This window comes from Morus notabilis, unplaced genomic scaffold (genome assembly GCF_000414095.1).
Source record: "Morus notabilis unplaced genomic scaffold, ASM41409v2 Scaffold471, whole genome shotgun sequence".
NCBI lineage: Eukaryota > Viridiplantae > Streptophyta > Magnoliopsida > Rosales > Moraceae > Morus > Morus notabilis.
Window position 1 is genome coordinate 124,353 of NW_010365442.1, and position 18,386 is coordinate 142,738.

Here is an 18,386-nt window from a genome sequence, read left to right on the forward strand (position 1 = left end):
TTTATTGTATAATCTTTCCTCTAATTTACAATATGCACAATTAAATTACGACTCACATTAGAAGGAAAAAAGAAAAAGAAAAAAGCACTGACAATGACCAAGGGTTGAGATCTTTCCTTACAGAGAAAAACCATTTTTCCTGGCTGAAATTTGATGGGGACCGATAAAATATCAAAGTACTTGGCTAGTCATACTTTAAAAGCTCGAGATGTTAAAACATGCTTTCGAGCTTGAACATCAATCTATCATGTGATCAAGTATTTACGGGCCCACACGACCGTAAGCCTTGGGTGGTGGCGGTACGGGATGATAGGTTCTATTCTTGCGGCCACATCCTTCTCGGCCAGATCCTTCTTGGCCAGATCCTTCTCGCCTGTTGCGACTAATATTATCATAATCATCTTCATCCCTGTCAGTGTAGTAGTGAAAAAATAAAAATAAAAATAAAAACTCCACGCAAATTAGATAATAGTACCATAAAACGGAAGAGCAGTAATGACAAGAATTATATCAGAGAAGAGACATTTGGGAGAGAAGGACGAAGAAACCAAAGGCGCCTGATAACAATATTATGAACCTCCATAGCCTCCTCATGATCTCTCTCTCAATCGCCTCCTTTATTGTGGATCGATCTTAGGTACTTATGGCAACTTTAGGACTTTATAAAGCATGCAATTTGATTAGGCTTAAATTAGTGCTAAGTAAGTGAATTATATTGAAAAAGATAAAAGATGTCTTTGGGAAAGCACAAGATCCAGAACCATCGATCGCTAGATTTTATCGTGCAAATGAGGCTGAGTACAACCTTTAAAGTTGTAGTTATTACCAGAATTAGGAAAATAACGGTTTTTTGATCAAATTTTAATTTTTTTAAGGAAAATGATTGTTTTTTTTTTTTTTACTAGTTAATCAGTGATTGGTCAATAATAAATCATGGTCAATCGGTGATAAATTAGTGAATCGATGATAAATCATAACGAGTGATAAATCACTAAATTAATTAGTTAGAAAATAAAGTTAATTAAAAACTGCTATTACTCTAAAAAAAACCCTAAAAACTGGCATTTACTCTCAAATCCCTTTAGTTATTTACCAGTATCACTTTTAAGTATAATTTAAACTTAAATATTTCTATAAAAGTAGTAAATTAGAATACGGCAAATTCTCTAAAAATGATTTTCCTCTATTACACGTCATCCATCTTGGTCCACTTACAAAAGCTGTCTAATGCACATTCTTTTTAACGATATTCAAGAATGTAATAATTAACTACAAGAGAAACGGGATTATGGTTGCTACTGAATGATTAAGACTAATACTAATTCCACTATATTCTTTGCTGCGGGTTGAAAAAAAAAAAAAGAAAAGCCCTTATTTTGTTTGTCACTAGTAAAAAAGATATATAACTTGTGTGATTATTATTGATGAATCATACTGCATACATGTTTCAATAAAAAGAAAAAATAAAAAAAAAGTAATTAATCAATGGCAAGATAAATTTATTAAACCAATATCATGACACGGATAAAGCTCTTGAACAAAATGCACCAAAAAGAGAACCACAGGGATTCAGCTTGTCATTTAAACTCCATTTACTGATGTTGTGTCTTAATGCGCTCATTCTCTTTTCACTAGGTTAATAATAAACGAAAACTGAGGAAAAAAGTGGCTATGGTTTATTTAAAATTTTTTTTTTTCTTTTAAAAAAAAAAGCACAACACAAATATCTTCTTCCGTGGGCGCTCGTGGAATGTGATAACCCCCAACAGTGCAAATATCTTCTTCCGAAGAAATATGAGGTAAGAGTCTCATTGATGACGCAACGGAGATATGGAAGGTTGCGATTGCGAAGATCCCGTGCGAGTCTAGTGTGCATTTAGTTAGTGGATTCGTGCTATGATTTGAATTATAATTTGTGATTCGTTATAGTATTTTCTCTCACAAAAAATATACGTAAATTGAAAATGATTCTGAATAATGATTCTGAATCCACGAACTAAACATCCTCTTAGTTATTAAATGATTATTAATATATATAATATGTTGAGAAAAGTGCATGTGTGTATTATTCCACATGAAAAGTTGATGAGAATGTGAAGTGGTTTATATGCATAGAAGGACCCAATACCTAATAGGTTAACTTTTTGGGTTAAGTTGGGCTTTTGAAGTGTGTTGGGCGAGTTTCGCATGTGGTCTCCCCCCAGCAAGTGATCTCACTTGGTTGTCGTTCGTATGGGTCAAGCGATCTCACTCGGTTGCAGTTCCCACGTTGCCTCTCGTGGAGAGTTGGTGTTCTCGCAGGTGCGCGAATGGTGTAGAAGCACCTAAGACCTAATAGGTTAACCTTTTAGGTCAAGTTGAGCTTCTGAAGTGTGTTGAGCGAGTTTCGCATGTGGTGTCTTCCCAACAAGTGATATTAAAGCCAATGGTTCGTATGAGTCAAGAGATCTCACTTGGTTGCAGTTCCCACGTTACCTCCCGTGGAGAGTTGGTGTTCCTGCAGGAGTGCGAATGGTGGAGCATTTTGTGGACTCGCATAGTTTCAGCTCTCTTTCCCATACTTGAGTTGGCTTTCGTTTGGAATGTGATGCTTGGATCGTGCCGGCTACTTGAAAGTTTAATTTGAGGGGGAGCTCGGTGAACACACACATGAGGGGGAGATTATTGAGAAAAATGCACGTGTGTATTATCTCACATGGAAAGTAAATGAGAATGTGAAGTGGTTTATATACATAGAAGGACTCAAGACCTAATAGGTTAACCTTTGGGGTCAAGTTGGGCTTCTGAAGTGTGTTGAGCGAGTTTTGTATATGGTGTCTCCCCAACAAGTGATATCAGAGCCGATAGTTCGAATGGGTCAAGCGATCTCACTCGGTTGCAGTTCCCACGTTGCCTCCCGTGGAGAGTTGGTGTTCCCGCGGGTGCGCGAATGGTGGAGCATTTGGTGGACTCACATGGTTTCGGCTCTCTTTCCCATGCTTGAGTTGGCTTCCGTTTGGAGTGTGATGCTTGGATCGTGCCAGCTACTTGAAAGTTTAATTCGAGGGGGAGCTCCGTGAACACACACATGAGGGGGAGATTGTTGAGAAAAATGCACATGTATATTATCTCACATGGAAAGTGGATGAGAATGTGAAGTGGTTTATATACATAGAATGACCCAAGACCTAATAGGTTAACCTTTTGGGCCAAGTTGGGCTCTTAAAGTGTGTTGGGCTAGTTTGGCATGTGGTGTCTCCCCAACATAATATTAGTTATATTAACATGAGGGGTAATTTTGTGAACATGAAAATATTCATATCTCATTCCATTGCATTTGTAAAAATAAAACTAAACAAATAAATCATCTTTCCTTTTCATTTTATTCTATTATTATTCTCATTACCACTCTCTCGCTGCAACTAAACGTACGTTTAACATATAGAAGTGAGACACATCATATTTGATTAACTCCAATAAATAACATTAACACGCATTGAAAAGGTGTAACACTCATAGGGGACATTTGGTATGCAGTAATCAGTAGGAATCATATTCCTGGGAAAGTGATGGTGGGTAATATGATTCCTAGGAATAATACATTACTGTGTTTGGTTCCATACAAGAATCTTTCTCAAATTCTCAAGAATATTACATTACTGTGTTTAGTTGTGCACAATAATGTAATGTAATTTTTCTTATAATTTTAAACTATTTATTTAATTAAGTTATTATAATTTTGACAAATTAGATTTAAAAAATATAACAAACTAAAAAAATAAAAAAAAAAGTATCTCTCTTTTCCCTTTCCATCTTCTATTCGAATTGTTGATAGATACTTTTATGTTCGTAAAATGTAATATAATGTAATAACGATAAAAATAAGAGCTTTCAATTTATTTAACCAAATAAGTTCAAAAATTCTTATAATATTTATGTCACTTTTCATGCCTTATCTAAACAATAATTAAAAAGTTATAATTTTTGCTTTTTTTATTCTACTACTTAAATATAAAAACGAAAACTAGCTTAACTAGATAGAATTTATTTATGACAAATATTCTTTTTTCTTAAAAGGATTTTGAAAATATATTTTTAACATTTTAAAAAATATAAAAACTTAATTTCCGTTTTTTTAAATTTGATGTTTTGTTTCAGGACTTTTATGTTTTTAAAATTTATAAAATATTTTTTGGCAATCTTTACGGTGCAGGAGGGCTGAAATCCCCACCAGTGCAGCAACTCTTAATGAAAACAGTTAGATAAAAATCTCAAGCTCTAAAAAAGGTAATTGTTTTTAGTGTTTTTTTTTTTTCCATTCTTCACGTAGGATCGTAATTTGTTTTTTTTTTTTTTTTTTTTTTTTTTTTTTTTTTTTTTTTTTCATTCTTCACGTAGGATCGTAATCCTATTAAGTCGTATAGGGTTATTTTGCCTATTTTTATTTTATTTTATTTTATTTTTGGAAGGCTTGTTTGTTCGTTGATGTCAACGGAGCCAAGAACGGAGCGCCTCGTCAAGCTTGTTTGCCTTGATCTTCGCCTCCATGAGCGCCCGGAGCGCTTCGGCGTCGTCGGGATCGCGGCTCACTTGCTCCTCGGAAGCTCTCTCTTGCTCGTCGTTCTCGGATGATTCCTCGACACGCTCGGAGCGACTAGGGCGGAACGACTGGGGCGGCGACGGAGGTGCTCGGCAGCTATGACAGGGAGGAGGAAATGCTCAGTGGTGATAAGCTGCACTGTGTGTGTGGGTAAGATTCCCATGATTTTGAGATTCTTAAGAATTTGAATAACACTATATTAGGTGGTATTCAAATTACTTTAAAATGAGAGATAGTGAATCCCATGGTAATCACTTTTTTGGGAATCTAGAAATTATAATTCTTGTACCAAACATGGTAATATTACAGATTCTCATTCTCTTCCTTAAGATTACTGCATACCAATAACGCCCCTATATATTTGATTATTTTACACTATATTTCTTACACCTCTACAATATCATAATTACGTTGAATAATTATTATGTTATGCATCTCACTTCTCTGTATTATATGAAAGTATGCTGATCACTTGACCAAAATTTTCTATCCAAATGTTTTTTGTTAATTAACCCATACCCCATTGCCGTATAATTTAAAAATTCTATTAGCACATATAACGGACTCAGCATTATGTTGCCGTTGGTATTCTTGAAGGACTTGCATTCCCTGTCCAATTTTTTCTATTCCAAACGATATCCATCCACTCATATTATGTCACCTCAGAAAAAATTTTAGTGTCCTTTCAATGTCCATTTATCTTTGCTCTGAATCCTCTCTCTATCGATCTCAAACTTAATTTTTCTAAACCTTTTCCTATTTTTCATGCTTTGGGGACTCCCACTCTTTCTTCTTCTTTCATGTTCTCTTTAATTCCACAAACTTCGCCGATCTCATCCGTCCTCCATCTATTGATATCTTGAAAGGTCACATCAGTCTATAAACATTTTTTCTTAATCATCAAAATTCAATCGCCCAAATCCAGTTGAGTTCTAGCTTTAATACATGTTTCAAGGTCAAACTCACAAAGCTAGCCAATGTCTAGTGTTTAGGAAGAACAACATCATCGTTTTCTTTTGAAGGAGGATTAGAATTGGAAATTGGGAGGAGGAAAAGGAGCAAGAGAATCGAGTACAGACATATCGCAGTCCTCGTAGTTTTGCTGCTGAAGCTCTAGAATGCCACTTCGAATGGGTTCTTCCTATTAAATCTCTCCCAAATTTTCACTATTAAGTATCTCATAGTTTAAAATCGAAACCTCAAATGATTTAAAAATCAACTATTCTATTGTATATAATTATATTTTGTTGGAATATAAATTCAACTCTCTCACGAGCATAGCTTTCAAAGGATAAAATTAAAGGACACAAAAACATAAACAAAAATGAAATAATTTCACATAATTGTATTATAATATGTTTATGTGTCATTAATTCACATTAACTACACTAAATATAGATCATGATGCATGCATATTGTATGGCAAAGAAAGATAGCTTGTGTTTTGCATGTAATTTTGACCAGAAAAAGAAATAATATTCATTAATCCAAAACATGTACTCCAAAACACTATCTTAAACACACTAGAAAGAATCATGCGGTACAAAAAGAAAATATCAAAAATCAAAACTAGCTAGTTATCCGACAGGTGCATATATAAAAAAACTGATCATTATTGTTGGACATGAGCTAGAAAACGACATCAATATCAAATCTCAGTAGCTATTACGCAGAAACTTAGACGGCGTACGTAATTAACTAACGACGACAAGAACGACAATGAGTGCCATCAAGACTTGGTAGGCAGAGAAGAAGGTGCCGCGAACAGCAGAGTTGGGCGCGGGTTCAGGAGCACTCGTGTTGCTAACAGCAATGCTGAGCTTCTGTCCAGTTCCGCAGTGACCTGCTTTTCCACAAAGATACCATTTGTTTCCTGCAGTTTTGAGCTCTATCTTGTCGTTTCCTGAGGTGAATTTTTCCGCGTCTGGTGGAGCAATGCAATCGTTAAATGCAGTGCCGTTCACTTTGTAGACGTCGTGATTAGGAGCCTCGTAGTTGAACACTGTTAAAAAATTTACGGATATATATACTTGTTAGTTCTTTTTCTTTTTTTCTTTTTTTTTTCTTGGAAGGATATACTTGTCAGGTTTTAGTTGTTATTTCTAATCTTGTTCCTTCTATATACTTTTAATTTTAATGTAATTTTGATCAATTGAGGAACCAAGAACATGGAAATATAGAAGGGATAATACAAATTTATATATAATCGTTCATTTGAATACTTGTCAACTTCACGTGGGGCACCAATATTTACCCATGTTATTTCAAATTTGATAATTACACGGATTCAGTGAGGGCATAATTCTGATTTTATAAATTCAATGGGGGACAAATACATGCAATTTTTTTTTAAGAAGATATATTATGCGTTGAAGGTTACTTCATCATTTATTTTGATAAGATTTATAAGCATGCTGAAGCATGCATAATTATAGTAGAATATGCCCTTGCCTTAAAAAAGGTTCCGTTCCTTTACGGATTGCAAGAAAAACTACTGTTCTAAATTTAAATAATTTCTTTTAATAAGATACATTTTAAACGATTTACAGCTTATTGGCAAAAAAAAAAAAAAAAAAAAAAAAAAAAAAAAAAAAATTCCTAATTCTTTCTAGATTAAATAGTTCAAAAGCACGTAAAGAAAAGTTAAGACGATCAGTCGAATACATACCTAATGTGTCGCCAACATGGAATACTTTGCCCTTTGCCCAAGCTTGATAATCGAAATTAATGGTCCACCCTTTGTTGTCTCCAACAATATATTCCGTTGCCATGCATATCGTGGGAAGGAGAATCAGTGCAATGGCAAAGCTGGTAAAGTGATTATTGTAAGTAGCCATTAATAGACAATAATTATTATTATTATCTTTCTAATATTGACTTTTATCTATTTTAAGTGTTCTTTGTTCTCTTACTCTCGATGAAGTCCTATCGTCTCTCGGGCATGAGTCTATTTATAGCATAAAACTTTGTTAGTTTGTCGAGTTAAGAATTTAACGGAAGCTTCGAAGAAAAGAAATTAGAAAACCGTCCATGGTCGGCTAATTGCTTTAGAATGAACAAAGAAAGTGATATTAATTTTGGTTCATACTTATCCGCCTTCAATGGCAGATAATAAGACACGCGAAAAGGACGACGTTATATATTGTCGTCGACGAATTTTCGGGAAAACCAATATGAAGAGATTAAAGATGTTTTTAGCGGAGATTTTAATTGCCCGTTGTATTGGTGTAAATTTTCCTTCTCGTTATGTTGACCCTTTGACCAGGCCATGCATGATGATCTTTGTATTATTAAAGGAAATTTTCTCAACGTTCTTTTCCTTCTTAAATATAACGGCTTTTTCTCTCTAATCTCAATAAGACAAGTGGAGATTTTGTTTTTTTGTTTGTTTTTTTATTTTATTGTTTGGGCTAAGAAAGTGGGGATTTTGGTTTCTACACAATAATTGGCTCGGCCTGCAATATTTTGTGTTATGCCGGCCATTAGTATTATCGACTTTTTCATTGGGTGAATTCCTTTTTTATTTCATTTGTTTTCAGTAGGCCATTTCGAAAATTTTCATGCTGCAGGGCACGAATAACGTCTTCATGAATTGAGTAAATACTAAACTTAATAACGAGATGAAAATCACTTATTAAGTATTTATCTATTTTTTTATTTAACGGAAGCATTAACTTTAACATATTTTTTTAGCTCGGGAATTAAATTTATTATAACTTACTATATTCAACATTTTCATCTATTCATTTAACCAAGGGACTAATTTTAGCGTATTTATATAATTTAGGGACTAAATTTGATACAACTTTCAATACAGGAATTTCTTCTAAAAAAAGAAAAAAGTTCAGGCACTTCTCATGTATCTAACTTTTTTTAATTGTCAATTTTGATGAAATCTTGTCTTAAGAGATTTGGTGCGTGTATCTAGGGGTGAGTACGGTGTGGTTTGACAGGTTATTTTCCAAAAAAATTTCACCAAACTAGAAGTGTAGTTAAATGATTTTTTTGAACCACAGTGAAAAAATAAAATAAAATAAAATGCATAACCACACCGATATTTTGCAGTGTAGTGCAGTGTGGGTTGTGGGTTTAGGCCGCAAGTGTTGATAAATTTGGACTAAACAAATAAGTTAGAGCATTTGTAATAATAATTTACTTGTAATATATATTCATAAAAAAATACTCATTATGTGGCAATAAAACACAACCATAAAAAAAGTTTACTACTTTTATACATAAGTGCATGTTTTTTTTTTTTCCCCCCTTCATAAGATATAATGATATTGATGGAATATAATACAGATTTTAGAATTGGAGTTACTTTTAAGTTACTTTATTTAATGTCTACAGGTTATTTGATTTCCGATTATTTATAACTATTTGAGTTTGAATAGTATTATAAGTTCGATTATTACTAGGATTTATGTCTACAAACAGAGCAAGTATTCGTATTTTCACTTCAATTTAGATGATTAATTGAATACAGGCAAATTCTCCATTTCTTTCTCTCATCTCTCCCTCTTTTTCAAACATATTCCCACAAACAAAAATCTCATGAACTGAAATCCCAAAAATAATAGTTTTCCACAATTCAGTGCATGAAATGCATCCTTCAAACATTCTTCTTCTTCTTGAGATTATAGGCATTTGAGAGGCTTCTTCTTGGATTCTAATTTCAGCACTACTTGATGCACTAGGTGGTCTAAACTGGTATTTTTCCTTCAAATTGCATTTCCAAGAAAAGAAACTAATCTTAAGTAAGAAAAAATGATAGCTAGTAAACTCATATATTTGAAAAACTTAAATAAAAAATAATAACAAAAAGCAGGTGCCTTTTTTTTGTTAGATATTAAACAGACATTTTCTATCAGACTCTTTTTCCTATAAAACGTTAAATTTAGGAACCATTTGGGCCAAATTAAGATTTTAAGTAGAAAATTACAACATGAGTCAAAGTTCGGGGAGCATTGTGCCGAAAAACTTGTTAAAATAGCTAAAGTCCACGTCTAAGACTTTGGACTAGTTGTGCTGCAAATATTAAATTCGAGGACTGTTTTTGCAAGTTTAAAAGTCAGGGCCCGTCTGCCTCCTATTAAATCAGTTAAACCCAAGTCTAGACATGGACCATTTGCTCAGATACGTATGGTAATTCAAAAATATCTATCGGTGCAAGTGACTTTTCTAAGAACAACAGGCAATTATTGTTATATATCAAATGAATGACAATAAGAAACGTTTCTTTTTCAAAACCTTGCCCCAATTGGGAAATTGTTTAGCAAAACTGATGCTATTTTGTCCAATCGCTTCCAAACGAGACGCAAAATGACGAACTAATTCTGATACAAGAGTGCTAGAAGAACAAAGTTTGAGAAAAGAAAAAGCATAAAGAAGTACATTCATCGATCAAGACTAGCTTTGTTCGATCTTGCGAAAGGTAATTGGTGCAGCCGCAGTTGGGAAAAGGTTTTCTAGCTAAAACAAGATGGGAGAGGCCTCTAGAGCCGAACCCTAAACAAAGGAATAAAACAACAACCAAACGATAAATACACCTGCATTTTAACTAGTAAGAAACGACACTAAAAATGGAGCCAAACAACAATAACTCAAAGCCAACAGTAGGAAACGACAATGAGCATTAGCCACATTGATTGAGTAGAGCATGCCCTGCATCATTATCCCCCTCTTTGACAGAATTCGACTCAGAATTCTCTGTGTTAGTGGTCTCTACCGCGTCGGGGGGATAGTATTCGAACAGATCGGCCACGTTGAATGTGGAGGACAACTGCAAATCCGGCGGGAGGTCGATGACATACATATTGTTGTTGATTCGCTTGAGAACCTTGTAGGGTCCGAACTTCTTGTATTGCAGTTTGTGGAAAGTTCCAACAAGCATTCGATTATTTCAAAGGTGAACCATGATAAGATCCCCTTCAGAAAACAGTCGCTCTCAACGGTGCCTGTCCGCAGCCTCCTTGTACTTTGCGTTAGCTCGGGCTAAGCTTTTCTTAACCTCTTGATGTGTTTGCACCACATGATCTGCTAGTTCAACGGCAGTCTTACTCTTGAAATGGGGAAGATGAAGCAAGTCTACGGTGTGATTTGGAACCTTCATGTAGACCACAGTAAAAGGGGACTTGCCAGTGGACCGATTCACTGCACTGTTGAAAGCAAACTCGGATTAAGCAAGGGCCATGTCCCACTGTTTAGGTTGCCCCGTAGCCAAACATCGAACCATGCTCCCTAAAGTTCGGTTCACCACTTCAGTCTGGCCATCAGTCTGCGGATGGGCGGTGCTACTGAATTGGAGGGTCGTATCGAATCGCTTCCACAACTCTCTCCAGAAATGGTTGATGAACTTGATGTCGCGGTCAGAAGTAATTGTTCTCGGAACCCTATGTAGGCGGACTATTTCTTTAAAGAATAGGCGAGCAACATTACTTGCATCAGCTATCTTCTTGCAAGCTACAAATTGCGCCATCTTCGAAAACCGGTCAACAACCACCATCACATAATCGAAGTTCAATGGAGTCTTTGGGAGTCCTAGGACAAAATTGATGCTTAGGTCCTCCCAAATATTTTTTAGAATGGGAAGTGGCAGGTACAACCCCGGGTTCTGCGTTTGACCCTTGGCCCACTGACAAGTGCCACACCGCCGAACAAAGGAGTCAATGTCCCGATGCATTCGAGGCCAAAAGAACCTCTCCACGAGGAGTTCAGTGGTCCGATCACGCCCGGGTGAGCAGCTAGCCCACCAGCGTGCAATTCCCGAATCAGTTGCTCCCGGAGAGAAAAATGTGGAATGCAAAGCCGGCTCCTTTTGAATAGATACCCTTGGTGGACATGGTAGTCCACCACGCGGAGTCCCCGCGTGGACTTCTCCCAAACGTCACCGAAGTCCTCGTCGCCTTCATATTGATCCCGCAAGCTCTCCAAGCTGATTATCTCATTTGCCAACGTGTGAAGAAGATCCGGTTTTTGAGTGGTAAGAAAGTTTGGTTTTCGGCTAAGAGCGTCAGCCACCTTGTTGGTTTTGCCGGCCTTGTGCTTGATCACAAAGGTAAAATGCTCAAGGTAGAGAAACCATCTAGCATGCATCCTGTTGCTTCCTTTCTTAAAATGAATGTAACGGAACGCTTGGTGATCACTATGAAGCAAAAATTCTTTAGAGAGCCCCACCGGCCTCCCTGAAAAATTGCACCGGCCTCCCATCCTGTGTTAGGACAACCCCAATGCCGACCAAAGAGGCATCTGTCTCTACTTTAAAAACCTTGTCAAAATTAAGGAGGGCCAAAACAGGAGTGGAACTGAGTTTTTCTTTAACAAGAGTGAAACTGCACGCTTGTTCCTCCCCCCAATTAAACCGGCTCTGCTTGAGGTAGTTCGTGATGGGAGATATGAGGGAACTGAAGGTTTGGATGAACCTCCGGTAAAAGGTTGCTAGTCCGTGGAAACTTCAAACGTCGTGTACAGTGCTCGGCGTGGGCCAATTACAGACAGCCTCGACCTTCCGCGTGTCCGCTTCAATGCCCTGTTCACTTATTACAAAACCCAAAAAGAGCAACTTGTTAGTACAAAATTCACACTTCTTAAGATTGACATAGAGTGTGTGGTCCCGCAATGCCTTCAATACATCCCGAAGCTGCCCCAGATGCTCAAAGGGATCCCTGCTATAGATGAGTATGTCATCGAAGTAAACAACCACAAATCTTCCTAAGAATGGCTTGAGAACTTGGTTCATGAGCCTCATGAATGTGCTTGGTGCATTGCATAGGCCGAATGGCATCACTTTCCACTCGTACAGCCTTTCCCGCATCTTGAAGGCTGCCTTCCATTCATCGCCCAGCCGAATTCAGATTTGATGATAGCCACTTTGCAAGTCCAACTTAGAGAAAACCGTCGACCCTTCCAATTTGCCAAGCATGTCTTCGAGACGAGGGATCGGGAATCGATACTTGATGGTGATTTTGTTGATGGCTCGACTGTCGACACACATCCTCTAACTCCCATCTTTTTTTGGGATGAGGAGGGTTGGAACGGCACAAGGACTGAGGCTAGGACGGATGAACTGTTTCTGTAGTAGGTCTTCTACCATCTTTTGCAGGGTTTCATGTTCGAGAGGACTCATTCGGTAATGCGGAAAATTAGGAAGGCTCGCTCCTGGGATGAGGTCAATGCGATGCTGCATGTCTCGCATTGGCGGGAGTTCTTCAGGTAACTCTTCAAGGGTCGCATCTTTAAATTCTTTCAACAATGATCGCACATTCACAGGAACCATAAGGTCACCTGTGGCCGCCCTTTTTGAAATTAAAGCCAAGACTAGCTCGGCGGACCGCACGTCATGTTCAAAAGATTTTCTTGGGGCAGTAAGGAATAGTCGACCAATGTGAGTACTTGGGCCAATTAAATTCTCCTGTTGGGGCAGCGGCATCAAGGCTATCTTCTTGCCATTCCAAAGGAATTCATAGTTGTTGGCCCGTCCATCGTGCTTGGCATGCACATTAAACTCCCAGCACCTACCTAGTAGGATATGTGAGGCATCCATATCTATGACATCGTAAGCCACTGTATCTTGATAATGTTTGCCGATTGATAGCAGCACCTTGCAAATGGAGTTTACTAATGCTTCAACTCCCTTCTTAATCCATCCTATCTTATAGGGTCGCAGATGTTTTTCTGTGGGAAGGTTCAGGGCCTTGACTAGTGCCTTGGAGACAAAATTATCACTGATGCCACTGTCTATGATGAGGTCACACACCTTCATATTCACCGTACAACGGGTCTGAAAGTTTGAGTGCCGTTGGCTAGCAACCGGTTCTCTCGGGGTAAGCAAGAGTTTTTGGACTATACAAACAACCCTTTTTCCTTCGTCACCAAATACTTGTTCGACCTCTTCGGGCTCCTTGTCACAGTTATTGGTTCCTTCTTCTTCTTCCTCAACCCCTATTTCATTAATGAGATTCACGAGTTTCTGAAGCGGGCACTCGTTGGAACGATGTCCTGGTTTATTGCATCGAAAACACTTTCCTACAATTGGTTTAGCGTAGGGGTTATGCTTCTGCTGGCCTAAAGGGAGCTGCTCGGTGTTGTTAGTTTTTGGGGCCTCCAAAGGACCTTTTCCCTGTCACTGCAAAAACTCGCTCGTTCCTCCCTTGTCTAGACCAAAATCAATGGATCTTCAGCTTGAGAAAACTCGGCTGCCGCTGCGAGTTTGTTGTGCCTTTACCTTGTAAGCCATAGTGACAACATCGGTTAAGCTCCATATGGGTCGCAGGGTGAACTGGTCCTGGATTGAATCCCTTAGTCCTCCAACATACCGAGCTACCTGTTGGTCCTCTGACTCTGGAAGGTTATTGTGGGCACTCAAGCGATAGTACTCCTCTATGTATTCCCCAACACTCCGGCCTCATTGCGAACAACGTTGGAATTGCCGGTATAGAGTCTTTTAAAAATCGTTGGGCAAAAATCGTTGTCATAACAACTGTTTCATAAAGGCCTAAGAATGAATGGGTGGCCTTCCATCTCTCTCCCTATTTGTACTCACTGAGATCCACCAAGCTGCAGCCCCTTTTATCAATTTGGAGGCTACATACTTCATTTTCTTGTCTTCTGGGACATCCATACTTAAAGAAGGTGTTAACCTTATGTTCCCAGTCAAGATAATCCTCAATATCGATATGGCCATAGCCAGGGAGTTCCATTTTTAGTTTGAAATCAGAGTTCTGATCACCATTAAAAGGAGGGTTTCGGGGACCATACCCAGTTCTCCGAGTAAGCCAGGGCGCGAAATCCTCTTCACCCTCTAGTTCGGCCAGTCCTGCTCGAGTCGGCGGCACGACAGGTTGAGGTGGTGGCACTGCGGCGGTATTCTCCATTTCAAGTTCTTTGAGGTCAGGTACGAACTCAGCAAGTCTTCGTGGTCGTAGCTCTCTGTTCAACGGAGGTGGGGTTCGGGCGGTTGCTTACTCTCGCGGAGGTGGGGGTTCCCGTCGTTGGTCCACTGCGGTGGCTTCGAGGTGGGTCAGGACTCAATTTAAGTCCCGTCAAAGGATGTTGAAGCGGGTTTCAAACTTCTGGTCAAGTTTCTCCATGGCAGCCCAAAAAGCAGGTAAACCTCGTGCGTCATCTTCACCACTTGGAAGGCTAGACTCACCGGTGGCAACCATGCTTTGGGAAAGCCTTGGCTCTGATACCAAATGGTGCAACCGCAGCTGGGAAAAGGTTTTCTGGCTATAACCAGATGGGAGAGGCCTCTAGAGCCGAACCCTAAACAAAGGAATAAAACAAACAAAACAAATCCAAACTCTGGGAAATCTCAATAATACTTCATTAATTTCTTTAAGTGTCTGACAATCAGCTATTTATAGCTTAAAGAAAACAACAACCAAACGATAAATAAACATGCGTTTTAACTAGTAAGAAATGACACTAAAAATCGGGCCAAACGACAAAAAACTCATAGCCAACAGTAGGAAATGACAATGAGCATCAGCCACATTGATTGAGTAGAGCATGCCTTGCATCAGTAATGCACCAGATATATCTGCAAGCAGCCACCAAAAATCGGCCCCGACCATCGTAACTATGAAGCAGAAGCGAAAAATGAGACCGTGGTCGACAAATTCACTTGGCCTATTTAGAGTTGGTTTTATTTTTGTTTTTCACGTTTTTTGAGAAAAAAAAATGAAAGCGGGAGAGAAAGGGTGTTTGGCACAATTAAAGATAAAAAATAGAAATGAAAATGATTTTTTGATTTAGTGTAAAATGAGAGAGAAATGAAAAATGACTTTTAGTCATTTTTCATTTTTTGTTTCCGTTTTCTCCTCTCTCGAGCACAGAGAGAGAGACATTAATGAATTTTTTTATACTCAAAATAATCTCTTGATAAAACAACCAAACGCATTTTTAAAAATGATTTCTGTCTGAGATTGAAAACATTTTCATTTATATTTTCATACAAAAAATAAAATCATTTTGAAATGAGTTTCAAACGCACCCAATATTTCTCTTTCTCAGTAACTATGGAGCGAAAACAAAGCCTGCTCCAACCTAAAATATTGAAGTTCGATATAAATGACGCCAACTGAAAGTGTAGTGGCAGAGAGAGACAAAGATGAAGTGCGCAAAGAATTACAGTTACTGTTGTGGCACTGCGTCATGCTGTCTATGAGAAGTAGCCACTTCAGGAGAGGAAGATCAGAAACAATATCACAACTCACAACCTACAAAAACAGAATAGCCAATAGCTATAAAGAAGCACTAACTATTCTACATCCTGCAGAATATTATGGAAAGTTAATCTTTACTATTTTTGGTACATGAACCATTGATCAATACGGAATAATAAGAATTACATGCTTTTAATACATGTGAAATTTAAAAAAAATGAAATCTTCAAAATCTGATATGTTTCTCATTGATGTACACTGTAATATATAGATTTACACACACACACTAAGGCCTAACTTTTGGCAATTATAATCAGCAAAAAATCAAATAAATATGGATAGTTACTCCTCGAATTATACTAGGGAGAATACGTCCGTATCCCAATAATTACGTATGCAAAATATAGTATGTGCAAAAGATCCTCCAATACTCCCCCTCAAGTTGGAGCATGGAGGGTAGAAATGTCCAACTTGACTAACAATTCATGGAACCGATCACGCCCGAGTACTTTAGTAAATATGTTAGCCAATTAGTTTTGTGAAGAAATGGAGCAAGTGATAATTTTCTTTGATTGAATGTGTTGTTGAATAAAATGACAATCTATTTCAATATGTTTTGTACGCTCGTGGAAGACCGGATTGGCTGCAATGTGAATGACTGCTTGATTGTCACAAAAGAGGGGAATCGGATAAGTGCATTTTACTTGAAGATCACGTAAGAGCCTTAGGAGCCAAATAATTTCACTAGAAGTAGTTGCCATGGCATTGTACTCAGCCTCAGCGGAAGAACGAGAAACTACTATTTGTCTCTTGGATTGCCAAGATATAGGTGAATTGCCAAGAAAAATAATATAGCATGTGGTTGATTTGCGTGTCATTGGACACCCTGCCCAATCTGCATCACAATATGCACGTAAAGATAACGAACCATCTGAGGGAAGCAAGATCCCTTATTCTGGATTTCTTTTAAGGTATCGCAACACCTGATATGCTGCAGCAAGGTGTGGTTGTCGTGGTGCATGCATGAACTAGCTAAGTATATACACCACATAGCTAATGTCTGGACGAGTGATGGTGAGATAAAACAATCGACCCACTAATTGACGGTGGTGTCTGGGATCACTACAAGCCATACCAGACTCGACCAAAAGTTTATGTTGATGGTCCATGGAAAAAGAAGCTAGTTTATAGCCTATGAGAGCACTCCAAGCTAGGATATCAAGGATATATTTGTGTTGAGTTAAAGCAATCCCTACGGAGGAGCATGCAACTTTAGGTCCAAGAAAATACTTGAGTTTCCCAAGCTTCTTGATGTGAAATTTAGTATCCAAGTAGTGTTTTGGCTTAGAGATACGAGCAGAGTCTGTTCCCGTGATGAGGACATCATTAACACAGATGAGAACTGCAACAAAAGATCCCCCACGAGAAAAGATGAACAAAGAATGGTCCACATCTGACTGCTGAAAACCAATTTCAAGAAGCGAGGCTGTGAACTTGTGGTACCAATTTCTGGATGCTTGACGAAGTCCATAAAGAGATTTTTGTAGTCGATAAACTCGCTGCTCCCCATGTTTGGAAAATCCCTGTGGAATCTTCATATAGACTTCTTCCTCCAGATCCCTATGTAGAAAAGCATTATTCACATCCAGTTAGTGTAATTCCCGGTGCCTAATCGAAGCAACTACTAATAAACAACGCACAGTAACTAGTTTGGCAACTGGGACAAATGTTTCATAAAAGTCGACACCCTCAATCTGAGTATAGCCTTTGGCAACGAGGCGCGCTTTGTAGCGTTCAATGCGTCCATCTGGATGATATTTGACTTTGTAAACCCATTTAGAGTTGATGGCTTATTTACCAAGAGGTAGTGGTTGCAAAGTCCAAGTATGGTTAGCATCCAAGGCAGTGATCTCCTTTGCCATGGCATCCCTCCAATGTGCATGTTTGACTACTTGAAAGAATGATTTTGGCTCATCGGTTGATGAGATGGCCGCTAAGAATACAGGGTGAGCATGCGAAAACTTAGAGTAAGAAATAGAGTGAGAGAGAGGATGTACTGTTGAGTTGGCCCAAGGAGTGGTTGAGTACAGTGTGGTGTTTGAAGAACTGAGAGAAAAGGGGTAACATAATCATAACTAGACAATGAACGTGAAATATGCCGTTGTCTTTTTCTGAGAAACCAGTGGAGTTGCTGGTTAATGCGTTCGGGCTCACCAACTGGGGTAGGTTCAACAAAATAACAAGATGGTGCAGCTGTTGTGGATGGGTCTGATATAGTTGGCTCAGGATCAGTGGTTGTTGATTGAAGTGACTCAGCTGAAGATCTTGAGGGCACGGGTCTAGGAATAGCAAACTCATCCGCAACGATGGGTGGTGAGGGCTCAGTCCTCACGAGCCAAGGAGCCTGCTCGTGTTCCAATGCTGTGGTTTGATCAAGATCTGCAACTGAATGATTTGCAAATGGAAAATTTTCTTCAAAAAATTGAACATCGCGTGAGACGTAGATCATCTTACTCTCAAGATCATAAATTTTACATCCCTTTTGTCCGTTGGGGTATCCAACAAAAATGCTCGGTTTAGCACGTGGAGCAAATTTGTCACGTGGCTTGCTATTCATATGCCCGTAACAAAGGCACCCAAAG

The 18,386-nt window shown here is 38.3% G+C and overlaps 2 protein-coding genes across 2 annotated transcripts; both read right to left on the bottom strand.

Annotated features, from left to right (window-relative positions):
* Positions 1-6,273: 6,273 nt before the first annotated feature.
* On the bottom strand, positions 6,274-7,416 carry LOC21388221 (mavicyanin). Its single transcript, XM_024172193.1, has 2 exons — positions 7,248-7,416; positions 6,274-6,581 (listed from the first exon to the last, which is right to left on the bottom strand). Exons 1-2 carry the CDS (start codon positions 7,414-7,416, stop codon positions 6,274-6,276), a joined length of 477 nt encoding a protein of 158 aa, XP_024027961.1.
* Positions 7,417-10,526: 3,110 nt separating this feature from the next.
* LOC112093531 lies at positions 10,527-11,788 on the bottom strand. Its single transcript, XM_024172194.1, has 3 exons — positions 11,215-11,788; positions 10,812-11,119; positions 10,527-10,685 (listed from the first exon to the last, which is right to left on the bottom strand). Exons 1-3 carry the CDS (start codon positions 11,786-11,788, stop codon positions 10,527-10,529), a joined length of 1,041 nt encoding a protein of 346 aa, XP_024027962.1.
* Positions 11,789-18,386: the final 6,598 nt, after the last annotated feature.